The following is a 22,221-nucleotide window of genomic DNA, read 5'->3' as shown; positions in this document are numbered from 1 at the left end:
TCAGGGAGTTTGGCTCCGGTATTGTATGCAGCCACCATGCACGTTGCGTTGGGAATCAAGTATGATTTTGTGTTAAGGGGCACAAGCTATTAGCCGGCGAAGGACGTTTTCTTACGGCTAGCTCCCAACTAGTGAAGTCCCAGGTCCACAGACCTTGTGCGTACATGTCAGTTGTATACGCGTCCTCCAACATCAGCATTCTACTTTCTTTTTTTTTTTAATTTGCCGAAGACGCATCTTTACGCTTCAGGATTGTTGGGCGCAGCAACTGGATTCCTACGTGAGATTGTCACGACAACTTCTCCCCAGTGCTAATCCCCCAAATGCGTCAATGGTGTGAGAGGCATTTGCAGTAAAATCTGAATTATAATCTCATATATATCAAGGGCTACAGTGCATTAGAAAGTCAAAGTGTGATTTTAGTGATGAAAATTGTTATACATCCTCAGTGTTCACTGTTGTGTCCATTCCTCTTCGCTGTTTTTTTTAAATAGTGTTCTAATAAATAAGTATAGTGTTATTTAATCTAGTGTGTTTTCGTTGTTTGTATGAGTGATGTTTGTGTGTGTTATGGTCTGGATGACCATCTGATCGTCCGTGAGGTTTTCGAGACGAGACACCTGAACCTCTCGGTGCCTAATGCTCGTCTCATCATTGAGACCGACGAGCGATTTGGAAACAATTTGTAACCCTTCTTGGAGAGGTTCTTCATCGTCCTATCCAGGTAAGTTCAGGTACCAGGAAAATACTTATTGGTAGGACCATGAACCACGAACAGCGACTCGAACACGGAGTGGTTACAATGCGCTATCAGTTTCAGCTAGCATCTATAAAAGAGTGATATCATCGGGGTCATAAATGGAACATATTACATGAAAGCAGAATCTACTTTGGTTTCATCGTACTAAACGGAGGAGGAGGAGTTTAGAGCTAAGTCAGACTCCTACCATTAATCCTGATTAATCATCAACTTTGTTTACCTAACTAGATGCACACAGTTGCTATTTTATTAGTCTACTACATTACTGCAATAACAGTGTCTGAGAGTAACATTTTATTTAAATAAATATAAAGACAAAGTAAAAGAAGTTGACTTCTAAAGCAATTTTTCTTTTCTTATGAATAGTTTAATGGCACATTTCCTACAATTTGATTCTTATTTTGCAGTGTCAAAACCCACATTTCAACTGCAAATAATAATACTAATAACTTTTATTAATATGCTGAGAACAACTGAAAGCAAAAATACTAAATACAATACCTAATCTTACCATTCAATTTATTATTGTAATATTATATATGGGTAAAAATATATGCTCTAAGAATATGATCAAGTCAATTCCTGTAATACATTAAGAAATAAAAACACATAAGATTTTTAAGACATAGAATTGTTGTAGTTAATAATAATAATAATAATAATAATAATAATAATAATAATAATAATAATAATAATAATAATAATAATAATAATAATTATTATTATTATTATTATTATTATTATTATTATTATTATTATTATTATTATGTAATATATATGAAGTCTATCTATGGTGAGTTGTTAATGAATGCGTCCATCTTCTGAAAGAAGACCTTCAGTTCGCTTTTAGTATGTAAACGTGCATTTCTCTTGAAAAAGTCATGGCCTCCACCAAAAATAACTTGCTAGATACACCCCTGGGGAGAATTCCGAAAAAATCCACATGCGATATTTGTCCACCACAAAGCCTAATTGACGGGATCGAATTAGAGACTCCACGCACCAGAGAAAAGCACTCTGCGACTCAGCCACTGCAGCTCCAACATGGAGGTCTTGAAAAGATATGAATATATATTATTTTCATATTTCTTCTTTCTAAAATGTGTTTTATAATTCATTGTTGTTTCGTTGTTCATAAAAAAAATCACTAAGAAAGCAAGAGAGAGAGAAAAAATGTATTGTTTGTGAATGAACGTGAATCCGCCGAATCCGATTCGTGATAAAAGGTGATATGCGAAATAATACCCACACGTTGCGAGGGATCATGAAAGGATATAGGAGAAAGTTGTGTGCTACGGTCTTCTGCAGATGGCATTGACCTTCAAGATCGATTTGTTTTCTTCCTTTCTTCGCACTTTAGCATTATGTTAATACATCAAAAGGAAATGAACAGAAACATCAAACCTATTCTCAAAAGCTGTATCAATAATATAATTGCATACTTAAGTAAATATTGCCAGGGAATAAACAGTTAAAGGTTCAATGTATTCCTATATGTTTCTATTTTTTTTGAGGGATACGGACAGCTCTCCGACTTATACAAGATTATACATCACTTATTCACATACATTCTAAATCGAACATGCAGTTTGCTCATCAACATTTCAGTCCTGGGTTCAAATCCACCTTCAATGGTCAGTGAGATTTGCTCAGGGATTTTGCTTAGTTTTTAAAGGCAAATGGCTGGATGGTACATTGAAATATAGACCCTGGCCGACTTCCTCTCGTCGTTGGTTGTTACTAATTCCAGCTATGGCTATGCATGAGACGAGACAGAATTTTAGTGATAACAAACGAGACGAGACAAAGTTATTCCAATGGAAACAGATACAGACTCTCCAAGACGAAACAGCCTCAACTGTAGTCTCGTAGATAACTTGACTATAGCACGACCAACAAGAGATGGTCTCTGACGTTTCTTACCACATGCGGTGGAACATTGCAGCTCCTACTTTGATACCAGTGTTACCAACCACGACCACTCTCCCTTATACCATTAATTAAATTGCCACTACAGTTGCACCGAAAACAACCTTGACACGCGAGTAGTGGCAATGTCACTGCGAGCTGTCAGAGACGTTCTCTTACTGGACGCACTATAGCAGTCTGTGTTTAGAAGTCGGTCAGTTGATTGATTGATTTACACTTACGCTCTTTCTCACCAGCGACGCTGTATTGGGAGTGCCCTAAAGTTTAAAGTAGGATGTCAACCATTGTAATGTGTCCGAGGCTCTTCCACCGTGAATCGACCTTGGATCTCATTCACCAGTGGGCAAGTAGTGCCTTACTTCAATGTATAAATACACATTATATAATAATAATAATTGTTATTATTATTATTATTATTATTATTATTATTATTATTATTATTATTATTATTATTATTATTATTATTATTATTATTATTATTATTAAATATTCTGCCATTTCGTAGGTCATGGGACTAATAATTTTTCTTTTCTTTTTTCTTTTAATGTTTGAGCCTGGAGATGTTTCTTCGACGTTTCTCGACCTTCAGTTTCCTCTTTTAACTCCCAACATTTTCTTCTATTTTTCAAATCATCGATCAGCTGTGTTCTTCTTTTTCCTATTCCTCGCTTCCCTTCCATCTTTCCTTCTATGGCGGTGTGAAGAAGACAATTTCTTCGCAAGATGTGTCCAATCCAATTAGCCTTTCTATGAAGAATGCTGGCTAAAAGTACCCTCTTCTCTCCTATCCGTTTTAAAACATCTTCGTTTGTTACTCTTTATGTCCATTTCATCTTCTCCATCTTCCTCCAACACCACATTTCAAAGCTCTCTAAAAATTTCTTCTCTAACTTCCATAACGTCCATGTTTCTAAACCATACAGTCCAATACGCCATATATAGCACCTGACCAAATTCTTCCATAGTCCAACATTAAGCCTGCTAGATAACAGTGATTTTTTTTATAGAATAACCCTGACAATTAAAAAGTGAATAACTTGTTACAGTAAAACCTCTGAACAACGGACATGGTGGGGGCATGACAATTTGTCCGTAAATGAGAAACAACCAGATTACACAAATTTAGATTACTCGCAGTTCATCCAACTGTATACAGAACACAGTAAACACATTAGCAGACTAATATCGAAACACTATACTCAGGGTTTGAATTACTGGGGTAAGGGAAAAATTTTTCTCAGTATAGAAAGTTAAGTATCGTTGGGTAAAGTGTTTATTCATTGTGTATAGGCATGTATTACAAAATGTAATCTTTATGTAGTAGGCTAATTTTCTTTTGAAACACAGTTTAATCTTCTGTAAAAAAAAAAAAAAAAAGTTGAAATTCACTTTACATACGTTCTAAAATGGTGGTTTACGAGCTTGCTGACTTATGACAAAGACATTACGGAGAGAAGGGATTTTATTTCAACTGTATTGTATAGCATATTTACTTTCATATTGCGGAAAGTATTTTCTGTGCTAAATACGTACGAACTCAGGATAATTATTGTCTATTATGAAGAGAATACTGAAACATTGCAGGGTGAACGAAGATCGTCCAAATCTCTGAAAGTGTTCCGTTCCATAAGTAGCATGGACGTGTGTGTCTGGAGCAATTTTAACCAAACTTGGTACACTTAAGGTGTACAACCTCAGAAAAAACTTATATTAGGGGTAAAAGTAAAAAGGAGTAACATGTAAAAATAATCGAAAACCACATATGTTAAGGTTGAATCCATAACTTTCGGGGTCACTGATTTCAATACTGACTCTCCCAACACCAACTTCAACTTCCAGCGAGGGTAAGATACCCCCAATATTCCCAGGATAAGAGTGGGAAGGGGGTAACATGTAAAAATAATTGGAAACGATCTATATCAATGTGAAATTCATAGTTTTCTGAATCACTGAGATGAATACTGATACTCCAGATGCTATTTAAGTCCACGTTCAGCCTCCATCGGCATGGTGGGTAACAACGGGTGAGAAATAAAATATCCAAAATGACCGAGAATTATGTCCAGTTCATAGTTGGGTCAGGAAAAATGACTAATCTGTTTTGAAATAACTTTTTGGAACAGAGTTATTATCAACTTCAAGCTGGGATTTTATCATGTCACTCCGATTTAACTTTGGATTCTATAAGGGTGAGGAGAGTGTTTCAAAATTTATGCCAAAATAGAGTGTCTTCTGAATTTTTTATCATTATGGTTTCGTTTAAATGCGTACCCTAAGAACAAAATGGATTGAAACATTTCCCTTATATCTATTCTCCCAGTGCGAAGAACGGGCATTTCAGTTCCTAATATACAGGGTGTTTCAAAACAACACCGACAACGTTTGGGGGGTGATTCCTGACACCAAGATAAGACGAAAAGTATAGACCAACCCGGGTGCACAAATGCTTCCTTTCGGAGTTATAGGCTGCCGAAAACATGAAAAAATCAACTTTAAAGGTCCAAAGCTCCTAAACTATGGGACCTACCGTAGTCGGGTCAAGACTTCATTTACGAACTTGTATATGGGCTATCCAAATATCCATGTTTCAGAATCCTGCAGCACTCCCGCAACAATTTTTATAGAGGTAGTTGGTAGTTGGTGAGTACTTCAAATTATATGCCCGCAGCCAAACAGCCTCAACGAAAAATTGTTGCGTGAGTACCTCCGGATTGTGAAACATATATTTTTGAATAGAGCATATATACTATTAGTTCCTAAGTGAAATCTTGACCCGACTACGATAGGTCCCATAGTATTGGAGCTATGGACCTTTAAAGTTTATTTTTTCATGTTTTCGGCAGCCTATAACTCCGAAAGGAAGCATTTGTGTACCCAGGTTGGTCTATACTTTTCGTCTTATCTTGGTATCAGGAATCACCTCCCAAACGTTGTCGGTTTTGAAACACCCTATATATATATACAGGGGCGGATCCAGGATATGATCAAGGGAGGGGCTAAAGCATATTTTGCCGTTTTATCCAGTGTAAAGATGGATTGAAGCCCATTTTATCCAGTGTATATCTGAGCGTCAAGGGGGGCTATAGCCCCTATAGCGCGCCTCTTGGATCCGCCACTGTATATATATATATATATTGGCCGGGACAAAAATAAATGTCCGTAACATGGAGGTGTTCTTTATTGGTATGTGTCTGATAAGAGAGGCTTTACTGTATTATTAAAATACTTATACGAACGAGTTGTAGTGTTTATGGGGAAGCATACTCAGGGGCGGACCAGGGCAAAATTTTCACCCAGGCAAAGTGACTTTTTGGCATCCCCCATTCCTAACATATATCTTAACAGTGATTTTAATATTTTAAAACTATTTCTCAAAGAGAAAAAAAAAATAATATTCAAGTACATGATATTGGTATGTATTTAAAAATATACATATGGTATTTATTACATTGTGTTTTCATTATTATTATTATTATTATTATTTATGCACCGATATGTATAAACAAAAACAACATCGAACACTATTTATTGGATACTACTACAGCATTTACTGAATACTACTTTATTATTTTTTACTTTTGATTGATCTTGTAGTTTGAAGTTATGAAACAATTATTTTTTTTAAAACACGCATCAGCTGATTGTTTTACTTTTTTTTTATTCGCACGACTTGCATAGAAAATTGAAATCAGCCTGTGCATGCATCACGCTGAATTTCAGCTACTGTTTACGAACGGCTCAACATTACATATGTGTTGCTAATTTAATCATGTATAATTCATGATTAAATTAATAATAATAATAATAATAATAATAATAATAATAATAATAATAATAATAATAATAATAATAATAATAATAATAATAATAATAATAATAATACATTTTTGAGGTGTATGGTGAAATTTTGCCCTGGTCCGTCCCTGAACTCGTTCGTATAAGTATTTTAATAATATAGTAAAGCCTCTCTTATGAAACACATACCAATAAAGAACACCTCCATTTATATTTGTCCCGGCCAATATTCTAATCAGATCGGCACAGACTAGCATCGGTCGAATTGCTTTTAATGAATTCAAATTTTATATTGGATAAATATAATGCGATAAGTTTTACCTCAGTTCAAGCAAAAATTAGCTTTGTGTTTGTATTTGTCAAATAGTAATTCTATACTTGCCTCTCTACCCATTTTTTTCTGAATAGGCCCTGGATAATGCGAAACATGGTTGCGCAACATGGTCACTTACTCTGAGGGAAGAACATAGACTGAAAGTATTTGAAAACAAGATCCTGAGACGAATATTCGGACCTAAGAGGAACGGGAATGGGGAATGGCGGAAACTTCATAACGAGGAACTACATAGTTCATATCGTTTACCCAACATTGTTAGGGTAGTCAAGTCTAGGAGGCTTAGGTGGGCGGGTCATATAGCTAGAATGGAAGAAAGTAGAAACGCTTTCAAAGTCTTAACTGGAAGACCAATCGGAAAACGACCATTAGGAAGACCTAGGCGCAGATGGGAGGACAATATTAAGATGGATCTCGCAGAGATTGGAATACAAAGTAGAAACTGGATGCAGTTAGCTAAGGATAGAAGTCAGTGGAGAGCTTTTGTGAACGCGACATTGAACCTCCGGGTTCCATAGGCCATAGAATTAGTTAGTTAGTTAGTTTAGGCCTTGGATAATACGTAATAAAGACCCCATGTTATAATTTAAAAAAAAAAAAAACTAAAAGTGTAACATTTATAAAATCCAATAAAATTCATTGCCTGGATTTTTTTTTTTTTTACAAAGAACGTGGCCCGCTACAAACAATACCAACTCCCCCCTCTCTTTCTACTACATACCATGTCTCTATTTATCGATACAACCCCCCTAGCATTGTGAAACACTTCTTCCATGGTGAAATTGACGCTACTTTACAAGAATATAAACCAAAAAAATCAGTAGAGAGCACATTATAAAATTTACTTTTTGAGGCCCGTTTTGGCGCACCAGGCAGTTGCCCGTGTTGTCCGGCCCTTCGTTCGCCCCTGAGCATACTGCCTTAAAGCTAATTTCTGAGAAACTAAGGCGCACTGATAAATATGGAGGATGAGAAAGAATTGAAGAGATTCTGTCTCCCAGACATATATTTAAAAAGGTACCATCCCGACATTCATCAGATAAGATTATAGAAAACATTATAAAATCTATTTAAGGATTGCACAAGAACCAAGATCATCCAATTGCTAAGAGAGAACGTTAACTCTCCGCTACGTTCTCTTGTTTAACGTACTTGAGATCAAAGTGTAAACGTTTCATTGAAAACTTCTGTTAAGAAGCCTCATCCCGGCGAAATTAAAATACCGCTAATTTTACTGTAATTATGTGATATCTTCAAATAGATAAAAGATAATTGAAATGTTGAACAAGAGCGCCCTAGACAATATTATTTTGCGTGAGATACCGTTAGTACAAGTCAGCTAGTGGCTTTCCGTTTTCAGCTGTTTAGAACGCGAAAATAAATGCCGATTTTCAAAATGGCTCGAAATCGAAAGCAGATAAGTGATTTGTGATAACGGTATCTTATATAAAATGATATTGTCTAGAGCGCTGCTGTTCCACATTTCGATTTTCTTTTATCTATTTGAAGATATCACATAATTACTGTAAAATTAGTGGTATTTTAATTTCGCCGGGATAAGGCCTCTTAAGTGAAAGTGAACTGAAGACGTTGATCCAACGAATAACAAATGAAGAGAGGAATTGCAATTGAGTTGTTGGTCGCTCCGTGATCCTTGTTTCTTTCCACTGAAGCTTCTCTCAAGGTTGACTCAATAAAAGTCGTCTTATGTAATCTCCAGGCATTAAAAGAGATTTAATGGCAGACCCAAGAGCACTGCACGTGAGGCAGAGGGTACTCGTACAAATACTTCTTAACACAACGCGTTACACTTTTAATTACTTTGCGATTTTTTTGCTAATGTAATTGATTGTAGTTCAACAAATATAATTGCGTGAAATTTTATTATATATACTTTTCTTAGTTAGTACCACTCAACACAAATAATTTACAAGGGGGGCGCGGTGGCTCCGTGGTAGAGCGTTCACCTCCGGTGCTTGGGGTCCCTGGTTCGATCCCAGCTCGCGCCGTGTGGACTCTGTGGTGGACAAACACCGCTTTCGTGGGTTTTCTCGGGGTTCTCCCGTTTGCTCCTACTTTCTTCATTCCACCATTTCACTCATCTCTCATCATCACCGTCTGCTTCAGCCTAACCGGCATAAACGTGGGACGTAGAACTTAAAGATTTCATTTCATTTCACAAATAACTTACAAAATCAGATAAATCGGGACAGTGCAGGAAATATTGGGACAGATTGCATGCAATATGGACATCAATGGAGAATAGTCACATAGCTTGCAAAATCAGATGAGTTGAGAGAGAGCAGGATAGTATTAGAAGGGATTTCATTCAATAATATACATCGCCTTCAGAGTAATTATTTATAATAGAAGTGGAAGTTCTGCCGGTTCTATATCATCAAATATTCCATCAAATGTTTCAGCAAAGTGGAATTTGAACTTGCACAATGCCAAGTTGTATGAAACTTTTAGGATGGTTACAACATTTGATACAACTGTTCTAAAATATAACATATTCTATTCCTATCCAACATTGCATCAAAGGAAACAAACGAAAATCACTGCGATGGCGCTAAACGTGGACACGGGAGGCAAATAAAATGCTTATTGATGCCTACAAGCAGCATCCTGCTTTGTTTAACTGTAACCATGGGCGTCGGAACCGTGGGGGGAAAGGGGCAGCTGCCCCCCTGAAATTTTCATGGAGGGCAAGATACTCATTTTGCCCCTCCACTTTCAGACTGTAAAAACATTACACAAGAGTGATTATATGAACTAAATTTTGTTTCTTTATGGTAATGTGCAAAAAATTCTCTATTTCAGCAGATTCATCTTTTTCCTTGAGATATGAGACCGAGCGCTTTTTCTGGCCCTATATTAGAGAGAAAGATTTAGGAAAAAGAATTGAAAATTTACTTTATTTCCATTCGTGTACGTTCTCAAAACATTGTAAATTCTTTAAGAATTGCTCTTTAAGTAATCGTAGGTCTTTAATATGAAACAAGTCGTTCAGCGAGATTTTAAAGTTCAAAAAATATAATAGTTTAAATACGTAACAGAACATTTAAATGTATTTTCTATAAATTTACATTATGCTTACAAACAATATGCAGAGTGCAGTTTTATAGTGAGGAAATATGTATCCCTTGTGAGCACTAATGAAGGCAATATTTAGGGCCATCTTGCTTGAAGCTCTTAAAAGTAGCAGTATTACAACCCACCGTTCCCCCAGAAGTCGGTCCTGGACCCGCTCCTGATAATAGCTACTATACTAATACCGAACGATAATGGCAACAACTGATTTAACTCTTCCAAATTTGATAGAAATTTCACCGAGAAAGAATAAGATTGTTATTGTTATTGGTATCCTAACACTTTTACACTCATCGTTTACCTGCTGCAAAACGTTTTTCGATATACTTTTACTTGTGCTCGTGGAAGTCTGCCCTCTTACATATGTCATGCTTCTCTTGTTGTGGATTGCAGTAAGTATATAACTTATATTATAAGTTGTAGTATACAGACCATATAGTTATATACGTAACAACTATATTACTCATCTTTTACTTGTTTTTGTGAAGAAAGAAAGATTTGATTTATTTCTATTGAGCCGAATTTGAATGTGCCTCTTACCTAGTAAACGCCATGTTCCACCTGCAGGCAGTGGCGGATACAGGGGAGGCGATCGCCCCCCCCTCAAAAGAGGAAACTTTCTTATTTTATATATATATATATATATATATATATATATATATATATATATATATATATATATATAACCCATCCCAGAGTTTGGAGCTCTTAAAAGTAGCTCTAAGTAGCAGTATTACAACCCACCGCCCCCCCCAGAACTCCGTCCTGGATCCGCCCCTGCCTGCAGTCCACCTCTACTGACTATTGCCTGACATCGAAGTTTCCATTACAAAAGACTGCGTTGCAGCTGCACGATAGGCATTGCATCCCACTCCACTTTACAGGATTCCTACATGCCGGAGACGGTGGGGACTCGACGATGAAACAGGTGCTGCTTAAGAGTCTTCATCCTGGCGAAATTAAAATACCGCTAACTTTACAGTAATTATGTGATATCTTCAAGTAGATGAAAGATAACCGAAATGTGGAACAAGAGCGCCCTAGACAATATTATTTTTAATGAGAAACCGTTATCACGACTCACTTATCTGCTTTCGATTTCGAGCCATTTTGAAAATCGGCATTTATTTTCGCGTTTCTAAACAACTGAAAACGGAAAGCCACTAGGTGACTTGTGATAACGGTACCTTACGCAAAATAATGTTGTCTACGGCGCTCTTGTTCCACATTTTGATTATCTTTTATCTATTTGAAGATATCACATAATTACTATAAAATTAGCGGTATTTTAATTTCGCCTGGATGAAGACTCTTAAGGAGTCCGAAAGCACATTAGTTCATTACATTCTCATCGGGACTCTCGGTAGGGATATCAGAGAAGGAAATGCCGCAATTCCAGTTTCCCCTTCCTTACAGTAATAGAATTCCAGCAATGTTATCGCCGTGTAGCTGGATGCCTTCTCTTGGTGTAGTTCAACCATGAAGTCTTGTTCGTACAATGCTGCGATTTCATGCTAGTACATTTCAGTCAGAGCATGAGTCTGGTAGTACACAGCAGTGATTTTGACGTTTCACTTTACCTTTCGGGCATGGGGGGCATTGCCCCCCCAACTTTTTGACAAAAAATAAAAATGCCACTTATAACATCCTTCAATTCTCATTTTTGTTTACCGTGCCTCCCAAACAAACAAAAGGTCTGACCCCCCAGCAGACAATTCCTAACTCCGCCCATGCTTTCGGTGACGCAGTTTGCCCCTGTACGAGAAACCGACCACAATCATGAGGCCTTTGGGAAATAGTTCTAAAGACATACCCCATTGACTTGACACCTATTCTTCCATTCGAAGCGCTGCTATCGGCTGAAGGAATTCCACTCCCTTTCGTCATCCGCTCTCTCGCTAAACAGCAGTTGAACCCTCATTGGTTAAACGCTTGGGCGTGTGAGGGTGTGGGTTTTAGTTTGCATTTTTGCCACGACTCAAGACATTTTGGCAGCACTATAGCTGCTCTGGCATTGGTGTGGTGGGCCCAGAACTCTGTGCCGCATATTCCCGTATAATACGATTTTCAGTGGCATAACCTATACGAAAATTAAGCACTTGACACATTTCTACGATGTTTGACCCCGTGAACTTAGAGTCAGAAAGGGCCACAATGTCTCTCTCCCAGAGTCTGTTCCATTCCGGCGGTATCTGATTACACTCAAACGCACTGCTATACTGCGTGACTAACGAAATACTATTGATTGTCTTATGGCTATTTCACGGCGATGGGTTGCACGTTGAATTCGGCTCAATAAAATTGAATCAACCTCTGTATATGCAAACCCGACTCTATAACTGAGAGGAAAGCACACTATTTGTTACTGGCTACGCTACAATGATACATTTTTTATAAATATACCACATTGACTTGATACTAAGTCATTGGTTCCATGCGCTGCTATCGGCTGAAGGAATTCCACTGCCTTTGGAAGACGGCTGCAAGGCTCTCTCGCTTAGCAATAGTTGAACCCTTATTGGCTCAACGCGTGGGTGGGTCGAGGGTGAGAGCTTTAGTTCACATTTTTGCCATGGGTCAAGACATTTTGGCAGCACTATAGTATTTCCGTTTCAGTATCTTCGTTGGGACTTGTCCAAAATTGGATTGCCGAAAAAGTCGGATTATCGGACAGTGGCTTTCGCGATAGCTAAACCGTAAGTTGTAGACTGAATACAGTTACGGCAGCGTATATTGTTTACCAGGAACGATAGGATACCGGTATCATTTCAACTGAAATACAAATTATGAATAAGAATACAGACTAAACAGAATTACTGTAGTGTTGTAGGCCTACAGCAAACTGAATAAATAAAAGGAATCCCTTCACGTGTAATATATGACAATATAATGATATTTTTAAGCGTTAATCTTACCTCATAGGCGGATGTGAGCTGCATTTCGTGATAGAATGGAACCATCACATATGCGATGAAAGGTATCGCAAGGAACGTGGAGATACCCATCAGCCATATTTGACTTCCAAACAGATAAACTTCTGCTGGTTGTCCCATCAGGGTTATGGACGACAGGAAGCTGCAACAGAGAGCACAATAAATACCCAACTTCATTGAAATATTAAGTAAACAGAAATGCCATTCGAAAATCTAAGAATTTGTCTGCACCAGTGGTTCTCAACGTGGGCGTCTCGTTTCCAAAGGAGGTGCTGGAACAAACGGGGGTGATAGACTAGATAGAGGGCGTTTGAGACTTTTATTACCTGTTAGAGTGTTTTCTTATTATTGGACGAGAAGAATTAAGCATTTCACAAATTGTCAAAAGTTGGTTTTTTTTTTTTTTTTTTTTTTTTTTTTTTTTTTTTTTTTTTTTTTACAAATAATAATGTAGACTCTTTAAGTCTGATTTTAAGAATTAAAACCTTTTCTCTGTTTCTTAGGTTGCTTCGTCCATTTTACGTTCAGCCTTGTATATGGGTTGAGTGGGTTAAGATGACGGGAGATCCTCACCTAGTAAGCAGGTACGTCTACAGTAAGTCTAAGTTTGCCGTTAATTTTCCTTGATAGACTTAGCCTTAGAAATCCCTTCTATGTATAGCTCTGCCAAGTATAAATTTTAATTCATGCTTGACAGTTGTGTCAATTTAAAAGAATTTTAAGGCAAGCCTTATATTATGTATTATTGTCAAGTCTGAAACAAGCTTGCAATCGAGGAAGTATAGCCTTGGTTACTAGGCCTGCAGCCATGGAAATGCGAACTTGTGCAATCCTACAGACTTGGTCTTAAAGGTTTGAGTATGGCTATTAAAAGTCTACAATGCAATTAGGGCAGGAGAATCGCATTCACTCAAGGAGGTGCAAGATCCTGAAAGATTGAGAACCACTGGTCTAGATCAGCAGAATGTGTTTCTTGATTATTTCGCTGTAGTCTCAGTAGCAGTGAGTAAACAGTTAGGATTGCAATGATTTGAATTTATAGTCTAGTTACAGGGGTGACCAACCTTTTTAGGTTTGAGGTGTACCTTTCATTTAAGATATCACAGGCAGTCTGCTTATCTGTCCACTAGCTCCCTACAGAGAATCTAAAATGTAAGAATGATGAACACAGAGAATACGACAAAGAAAACCGCATTCTGCATCTCAGTATTTACGGGTCAATTAGTAATCAGTGGTCCACATGTTGCTCACTCCTATACCCTGGCCGGCGAACGATGATTTCTGACAGCTCAGCTCGCGAGGACGACTAAGGAGTTCGGTGTTGCCATGTGCTTCTCGCGCAGGGGGAGAAGCGTCTGCTTCCTCGTTGAGGGTAGGAGGGAGTGAATGAAAGTTTTTCAATGTGCAGTGGTTACCATGGAGACGCGACAGGTTCTGAGCCTAAGGTTGGTTGACCTGATGTTTTCTGCTTACTCGCCGTGGCCTTGTACAAAGCTGTCAGAAATCATCGTTCACCGGCCAGGGTATAATCTAGTAAGTGATCAGCAGAGCAGCCTTGCAGTTGAAACCCAAGTGCAAAGGATAAAAGCAAAAACAACTCAAATGTTTTATAGAATTCTCGTTTACGTGACTACCACTAACCGTGTCCCTTGGGTACTGGCTCCTTGAATAGTTCCTAAAGAAGCAGTTGATAACGACCTAGTTCAGAGTTCACGTCCTGTTCAAGCGCAAATTAGCAACAACAGAAAATAAGTGATACGACATGAGTAGCCTCAGTAGTTCAGAAATCAATGTTTGACTCTGCGTATATGTACGTACAGTATATATACGACTGGTGAGCTGAGAGTTCCATAAGTATTGGTACACAATTAAATGAAAAGAAAAAATTGACCTTAAACAAATTCATATTTATTATATATATTAAAGAAAGAAAGGATACTGATGAGTACACACAAATTCCAACTTAATAGAGCAAGAAAGCTTAAGTGAACAACACTGCACACACACTTTTGAAATAGCTATGAAACACTTGATACAACGAACAATAAAATAATAATAATAATAATAATAATAATAATAATAATAATAATAATAATAATACGAAGATAAACGTGTGGGAAATAAATAAACTTTGAATATAGCCCTTAACACATAGTTATTCTTCAAATCACATTCACTAGAACAATATTCACTCGGTTGAGTTGATTTTAGTTTAGCGTCCCTTTCAGCAGCGAGGCTATATGAGACGTGGACCTACTGATTAACGTGGAATCCGAACCACATGAGCTCTCGCCGGGAATTGAACCCGGGTCTCCCACGCCAAAGGCGCGTATGCTAACCGCTTAGCCACGAGTGAGCTCAATATTCACTCGGATATGTAGCTTTCACTATTAAACGGACTAGCAAATATTAGTATTGGCAGGCACGTAGCCAAGGCGGGATTCTGGGCGTCTGGACCCCCCTTCGATACCAGAAATGAAAAAAATTAAGAAAGGATGAAACAAAATGAAATGAGAAAAAGAAGGATCAGCATTAAAAATAAACTACAGGAAGCTTTTGGTTACTCTTTCTTATGGGGAGATTTGTATTAGTTGCAATACATGGTTGCGAGGTGAGCGAGATATCCTGGAAGAGTCAGGGAATTTGAAATTTCTAGAAAAGTTACGGAATTCTCAGAATTTCTGCTACTAGTCAGGGAGATTTCAAACTTCCGAAAGCATAGTGCCGTTGTGTAACAGCGCGGACATTTTTTTATCATATTTTTTGTCATCGCATCCTTGCAGTGTCAAACATGTTATTTCAAAAACAATTTTCTACTACTCCTTTAACTTGTCATTTGGAACAGACAGTAGTTGACCGAATAATAAAAACAAAAATTTATGTGGAAAGAAAGTTCTGTTAACATCTGACTCAATAGAGAGAGAGAAAAAAAAACACAGATATTGTAAAATAATTTACAAGGCATTTTTGAGTATGTACTTTTTATAATAGTGAATATGTACTTTTTGTAATAGTTGAGGTCATAATGAAAGGAAAATTGTTATATTAGAATGAAGAGAGGAAGGACGTAAATATTGTAAAATCATTTTCAATACATTTTTAATTTATTGGAGATTTCTTTATAGTTTGTTATTAAAATACTTACCAACATATCCTCATTTTATTGTAATAACAAAACATGTTGAAGTACAATAGTTTAGATTGATCGAGCTCCTGGGCCTTCAGAATTTCATGTTACCCCCCAACCCCCGTTACGAAATCCTGGCTAAACTAACCAATATATGTTGCCAGTAAAATAATTTAGAATGATCGAGCCCCTGGTGTGATGACCACAGTATTTCATGTGACGGACCCTCCCCCTTCACGAAATCCTGGTTACGTGCCTGGTATTGTGGAAAATATATCAATTTCCGATGAAGTCTTGTTGCTCCAATAATACACTGCCAAATAAAGGCAAAACGTGAACTCTTCACATCCACTGACATTCGGGAATATCCCGAGAGAACGCCTTTAGTTGGCAGTCTCTTTTACGATTTGCTTCACAAAAAAAAAAAAAAAAAATATATATATATATATATATATATATATATATATATATATATATATGCATATCTATGCAAATATAATTATGGTATATTGAGTAGTCCTGGTAACACGTCTTTTTGTCCAGTGAGAGAAAGTAAAATTTGTTATCGATGCGGAATTTAAGTGTTGCAGACCAACTTTAGAAATTCAGTCTCATAACTAATGGATATTTTATAGGTTAGTCCAATGAAACAGAGCTTAACAGAAAAGAATAAAGATTGACAATTCTGGAGAGTAGGTTTTTCTTCTGCAATTGACGCAGAATGCAAGCGTTATTCTCAGCGTAGTTTAGATAATAAAGCGTCAGTGTAAAGATCTTTGCACCTGGTCTTGCAATGTAACAATTCCGTATTTAAAAGGTTTCTAAACATTGCTAATCATTTACATGGGAAGTACATACAAAATAGTTTTAATAGCTAAAATCGTGAGTTGGTAACTCCAGTCAAGAAAACATAAAATGTTTCCTTCTCTGAATACTCTCGTCAATTCCCCAAAAAAGGTCTCCTATATTTTTAGATATACAAAGAATCGTTTATTTTCTATAATTGCTACATCAGTTTAAAGGTTGAAAAAAGCTTTATTTTTCTACATAATCGCCATTTCGGTCGATGCATTTTTGTAGACGCTGTGGCAGTTTTACAATGCCCATGTCATGCCAGCTTGCCGCCATGCCCTTCAGGAAGTGTTGAACCTCTTCTTCACCTCTGGATGGTGCTTCTGGAAACCTCAGGAACCAAAATGCAGAGAGCATCCAGAGTGATCCTTCGATCTTTACGCATGAGTTCCTCAACTTTCGCGATTGTCTCGTCGGCAATTGATGGCCTCCCGCTCCTTTCCTCGTCATGAATTTCAGTACGACCGGCTGTAAACTCTCTACACCACTTGCGAACGTTGTAGATATCCATGCACGACTGTCCATACACTTCCGTCAATTGGCGATGAATGTCAACCGGTTTAACACCTTTTGCGTTCAAAAATCGAATAACTGCGCGAACTTCGTACTTGGCGGTAACGTTCATCGGGAGCTCCATTTCGAATGGCTGCCAAGCCAAGACCACTGATGCCAATTCCTTCAGAGCCTTTCTCCCTTCACAAGCTTCAGAATTTCCCTTTTCCGGACAAAATTTTCCTTCATCGAAACCGTTCAAGTACTGTATTTGGTAAACGTATTTTCAATGGTTTTCGCTTCCACCCCCTCACCCCAATCTTATAACCACATACAAGCAGATACCTGACAGCCTTCCTTTGAGCTTACGCAGAATTTGAACTTGATTTGTTGTTTAGGTATCTAAGGCGTCGCGATAGAGGAGGGAAAAGAATATGGAAAGGTGTAGGCTAGGACCTATGTTAAAGGTGCAATCTCTACATTTGCCTGGTGTGACTAAGGAAAAACCCTATAAATACCTCGGTCAGGACGGACAACCTAAATAAATCATTAAAAAATATAAAATAAATATTACGTAAATTTAATTTTTAGCCTAGATATCATGATAGATTTCAATATTAATGTAAGCTAAGGTACAAAGAAAATATTAAGTATATATTTGGTATGTACTTACTTAAGAACAGCACTCCCATATTTACTGAAATGAATACGAACAATTACAAAGAAACCTCTAGCTGCTACTGTCTTTGACTGTACACGAGGAATGTTCGTAAGCATAATACAAACTAAATCAAAGTTTAGAGATGCGGAATTCTTAAGAATTTATAATTCTGTGCGCACAATCACCAGAAAATGTGTAAACTTACACAAACACACATACACTAATGACCCAGTATTCGCCCATATATACATATTTACATTCACGACACGCAAATTTTCTTTTCTTACATTGATTAATCCTCTTCACAATCAATTTTATGGATGGGAAAGACATCCTCTGATTGGGAAAACCAAACTCTTATAATAGTTGGAGTGATAATTTAATTGAGAAATATTTCATCTTATTGCATTGCATTTAATTCAACAATGGGAAGATTAATTTTGATAAAAAATTTTAAATAAGCATTGTTGTAATGTTTCGAAGTTAACTGAATATGTTGATCGATGTGTAATGTTGATAAATATTAACGAATGCAAAGCAAGATAACTTGTGAGAATTTATGTGAAATATCTGCAACGGATTATGTTTGGAACAAATAGGATATTGAATTTATACTGAATTTTAATGAGATTAATCAGATACGTAAATACATTCAATCTATAAATGATTGAAGAGAGGTTCAAATTTCCCTGCAATATTGAGAGATTACAAGCAATTTCCCTTTTTCCCTTTTCTCCAAAATTTACTCAAAATTTCCCTGCGCCAAGGGAAATTTCCCTTCGATTGGCATCACTGGCCAAGACTGAGTATCCGAGCGAAGCGCCTGCATGCTTATGTGGTAGCGGAGAAGGCACCACCCACAACAGTGTTGCCAACAACCGTATTAAAAGTTTCTCTACGTCCCCCAAAAATAGGAGACCTTTGTTTTTGGGATTGCCCTCGTAGATGAACATTCAATTCAATAAAGAATGTTTTTATTATTATTATTATTATTATTCTCGGCGACATGTCTGGAGCATACCTGCGTGCAAAAGAAGAAAAGTGATTTATCTGCTGCTATAAACTATCCAGAACGAAGAAAGAAAACAACTTTTTCATTTGAATAAAATATTAATTTTAAATAATGATTAAAAGTTGACGAAAATATACAGTTTGTCCAATAAGTGAGTTATGTGGCCGACCTAACGGTCACATGACGTTAGCGTAAAAGCAAAGCAATAACAATTGCCAATTGGAGTCATTCACTGAAATAGTTTCTTAAACTTCGAAAGTTAATGATTTGAGTGTTTTAAAAGGCACATTCGCAAAATGTAGTTACAACTGTGGCTACTATGTATTTTAGGGGCACTTATAGCAAAAAAGGAAGGGAGAAGACGAATAAGTCTAATAATTTTTTCCCGTAACAATTTTGACAATTGGCCTTTTATGCACCTGAAAAAAAAAAACTCCAAATAGAATACGATGTAACATGTTCAGGGTGTTCGGAAACAACACCAACGCCTTTGAAAGAGGGTGATTCTTGACACCAAAATAAGACAGAAAGTGTATAGCAATCTGGTTGTACTGCAGAAATGAGACCTTTCTGCTCTATGGCCAGTCGTAAGTAGGCCTACGTAGGAAAAATGCGAAATGTTGGATTGAAGTTGGACAAAAGAGGACATTTATCATTTTTAGTATTTACACTTCATTAATGTACAATTGGATGTGATGCAAAGGCGATTGAAGTTTATCCCCCCAAAATAAAGAATACCCCATTCATGATAGGCGTATGAGGTCCTAGTACTTGATGCAGATGGATCTTCACACTTACTAGACTTCTTCGGCACATACTGAAGATGGTATTCGAATGTAACACCAAAGAATTTCGTGAAATGATTCCTTACACGAAGACATGAAATATATATATGCACAATCATAGATACAGAAATGCGTTAATTCATAGCTATAGTTCATCGAGTATTTGGCGGAACGATGATTTAAAAAAACAAACTATTGCTCGAGATCACATTATTGCTACGTATGATAACATTGCACAGGATCCAAATGTACTTAATACAGCCCACCAGTGATTGATTCGTCAATGCGATCTGTGCATTGAGGTTCGTGGAGTACATTTTGAACATTTACTGTAATATAAACAAACAATGGATAAATACTACATTATTTTTACAAACAATATCACAATTGCTTAACTGATTTGAACACATTATCATACCTATTTTCATTTAGAGTGTACAACATTTCTTAAGTTATTTCATGCTGATTACTTCACTAATAATTCTTTACAGACTGCCAATTACATCAGTGTTTGCTTCCTTTTCTAATGTAAATGTCACGTTTGTGTTCTTATAATGTTTTCCTTCACATTGTTTTCTCGGGTTGTACGTAATTATGTTTTCCGTGGCTAAGAGCACGTTGTATTGAGCTCCTCAGAAATGCCGTGGAAGCAGCTCTTCGGAAAATTGTTTGTGCAATCGCAGACGAGTATATACTACTGTATAACAGTGGTTCTGCATCTGTGCAATGAATATGGTGGCAGTTGTATTCATAAGCACCACATGAATTACACGGGTTAGTAAGGATTGCCATTTCGAGGTCCGTGATTTTTGAGTGTATGGAATGACCGGGAAAGATATCTGCACCGAATTGTGATGTCTGATGAAAAACTGGATCTGTTACAGAGCAGATACTAATCATGATCAATGATCAGTAGTTTACCTTAACCACCTCTCCACCTGCAGAAGATGTTTATTTATTTATTTATTTATTTATTTATTGAAGAAGAACACAACAGGCAATTCTACCCAATTACAGTGTTCATATCAGAGTTACATAGAATATCTATAATATATTTGCGAAATCTATTCTGACTCATACTGTGTATATCCAGAACTTTTTTTTACATTTACTCAGATTGTTGTACACTGCACCCATCCTCCACGTTGGTGACTGTTTTGTTGCATTTGTTCGAGATTTCTTACAATAAAAGAAATTTCCATTGCCCACACGTATGTTTCCATTGGGTACCCTGAGATGAAAGGCAGAGACCAAATCCTTACTATTTAACTTGTTATTTAATATTTTGTACAATATTGCTGGTGCAGAACGTTATAGTGCTGAATTCCATGAAATGGACAGAAAACTGTCCTCAATTATTCATCAATGGACAGCAATCTCATAAACTTTGAAGAAATCTCATCAACTTCCTTCTACTTGTTGAGGTTAATCTCTGCTCAGCCCCTGTTCCATATTCACTCGTACATTTGTGGAACAGTGGAATCATTTTACCCGACCTTCACTCGACACTTCATTCTCTAGCTATGGCATCTCATGTTTGGCACGAACAGTCCCAGGTTCGATTCCCAGTTGGAAAACTCAGTCGAAAAAGTGTAAAAGTTTTCTCAGGCAAGTCATTATGAGTGAAGGTTTCCTAGGATTTACTCATTACCAGGGAATATATATACAGGGTGTTTCAAAACAACACCGATAACGTTTGGGAGGTGATTCCTGACATTAAGATAAGACGAAAAGTATAGACCAACCTAGGTTTTCAAATCCTTCCTTTCGAATTTAATTACTGTACATCAAGCTGTGAATGAATTGTTTGAAATAAATTAATTCCTAAGATTAGACCGTGACTGGAAAATTGCTCGGATTCAAAGATATGGTAAATTCCATGTGAAATAGATTCATTAGCGGGAGGTATCAAACTAGAAATCTTCCGATATGAAAATAGATTTCTTTATCTTATAGTAGTGGTTCCCAACCGGTGTGTCGTGCACTCCAATAGTGTGTCACGAAATTTTAGATTTTAAAAGTCATGAAATGTTTAATAGTAGTTAAAATCAATTTTGAGACAGAGTGTACCAAACAACGCCTCCAGCGGAAGCAACTATGTTCTGTACTGCATAGAGCAACTGCCCTATAGAAACTCATAGTCTTACTCTTCTGTAATGTATGCTATTATTAATAGAAGAAACAAACAAAATCGCGATGCCATGGACGTTCAGTGATGTATATCGTGAGGCAAGAAAGGTTGGGAACTACTGTCTTTATAGTATGAGACTGAACAGAAGCAGATGACACTTCAGAAATGAAGGCACACCTAATGTTGTCTGTGAAATTGCATTCCTTTAAGTCACGAACACCTTGTGATAACTTATCTAACAGATTAAAACAAAATTTACAGCTCTTCAGAGTCACAAGGTAAATATTTTGTTTTAAAAGTTTACATGCTCTTTACAA

General features: G+C 37.0%; 1 protein-coding gene across 1 annotated transcript in view; it reads right to left on the bottom strand.

Moving 5' to 3' along the window:
- The window catches only part of LOC145671800 (sodium-coupled monocarboxylate transporter 1-like), a 136,008-nt gene that overhangs the window by 101,228 nt on the left and 12,559 nt on the right, over positions 1-22,221 (bottom strand). Inside the window, exon 2 of the mRNA XM_081741031.1 lies at positions 12,827-12,986. Coding sequence (XP_081597157.1) covers positions 12,827-12,986 — 160 coding nt within the window. The remainder of the gene's footprint in view (positions 1-12,826; positions 12,987-22,221) is intronic.

This window comes from Thermobia domestica, chromosome 15 (genome assembly GCF_964235325.1).
Source record: "Thermobia domestica chromosome 15, izTheDome1.hap1.1, whole genome shotgun sequence".
NCBI lineage: Eukaryota > Metazoa > Arthropoda > Insecta > Zygentoma > Lepismatidae > Thermobia > Thermobia domestica.
This window is presented reverse-complemented; position numbering and strand designations above follow the sequence as displayed.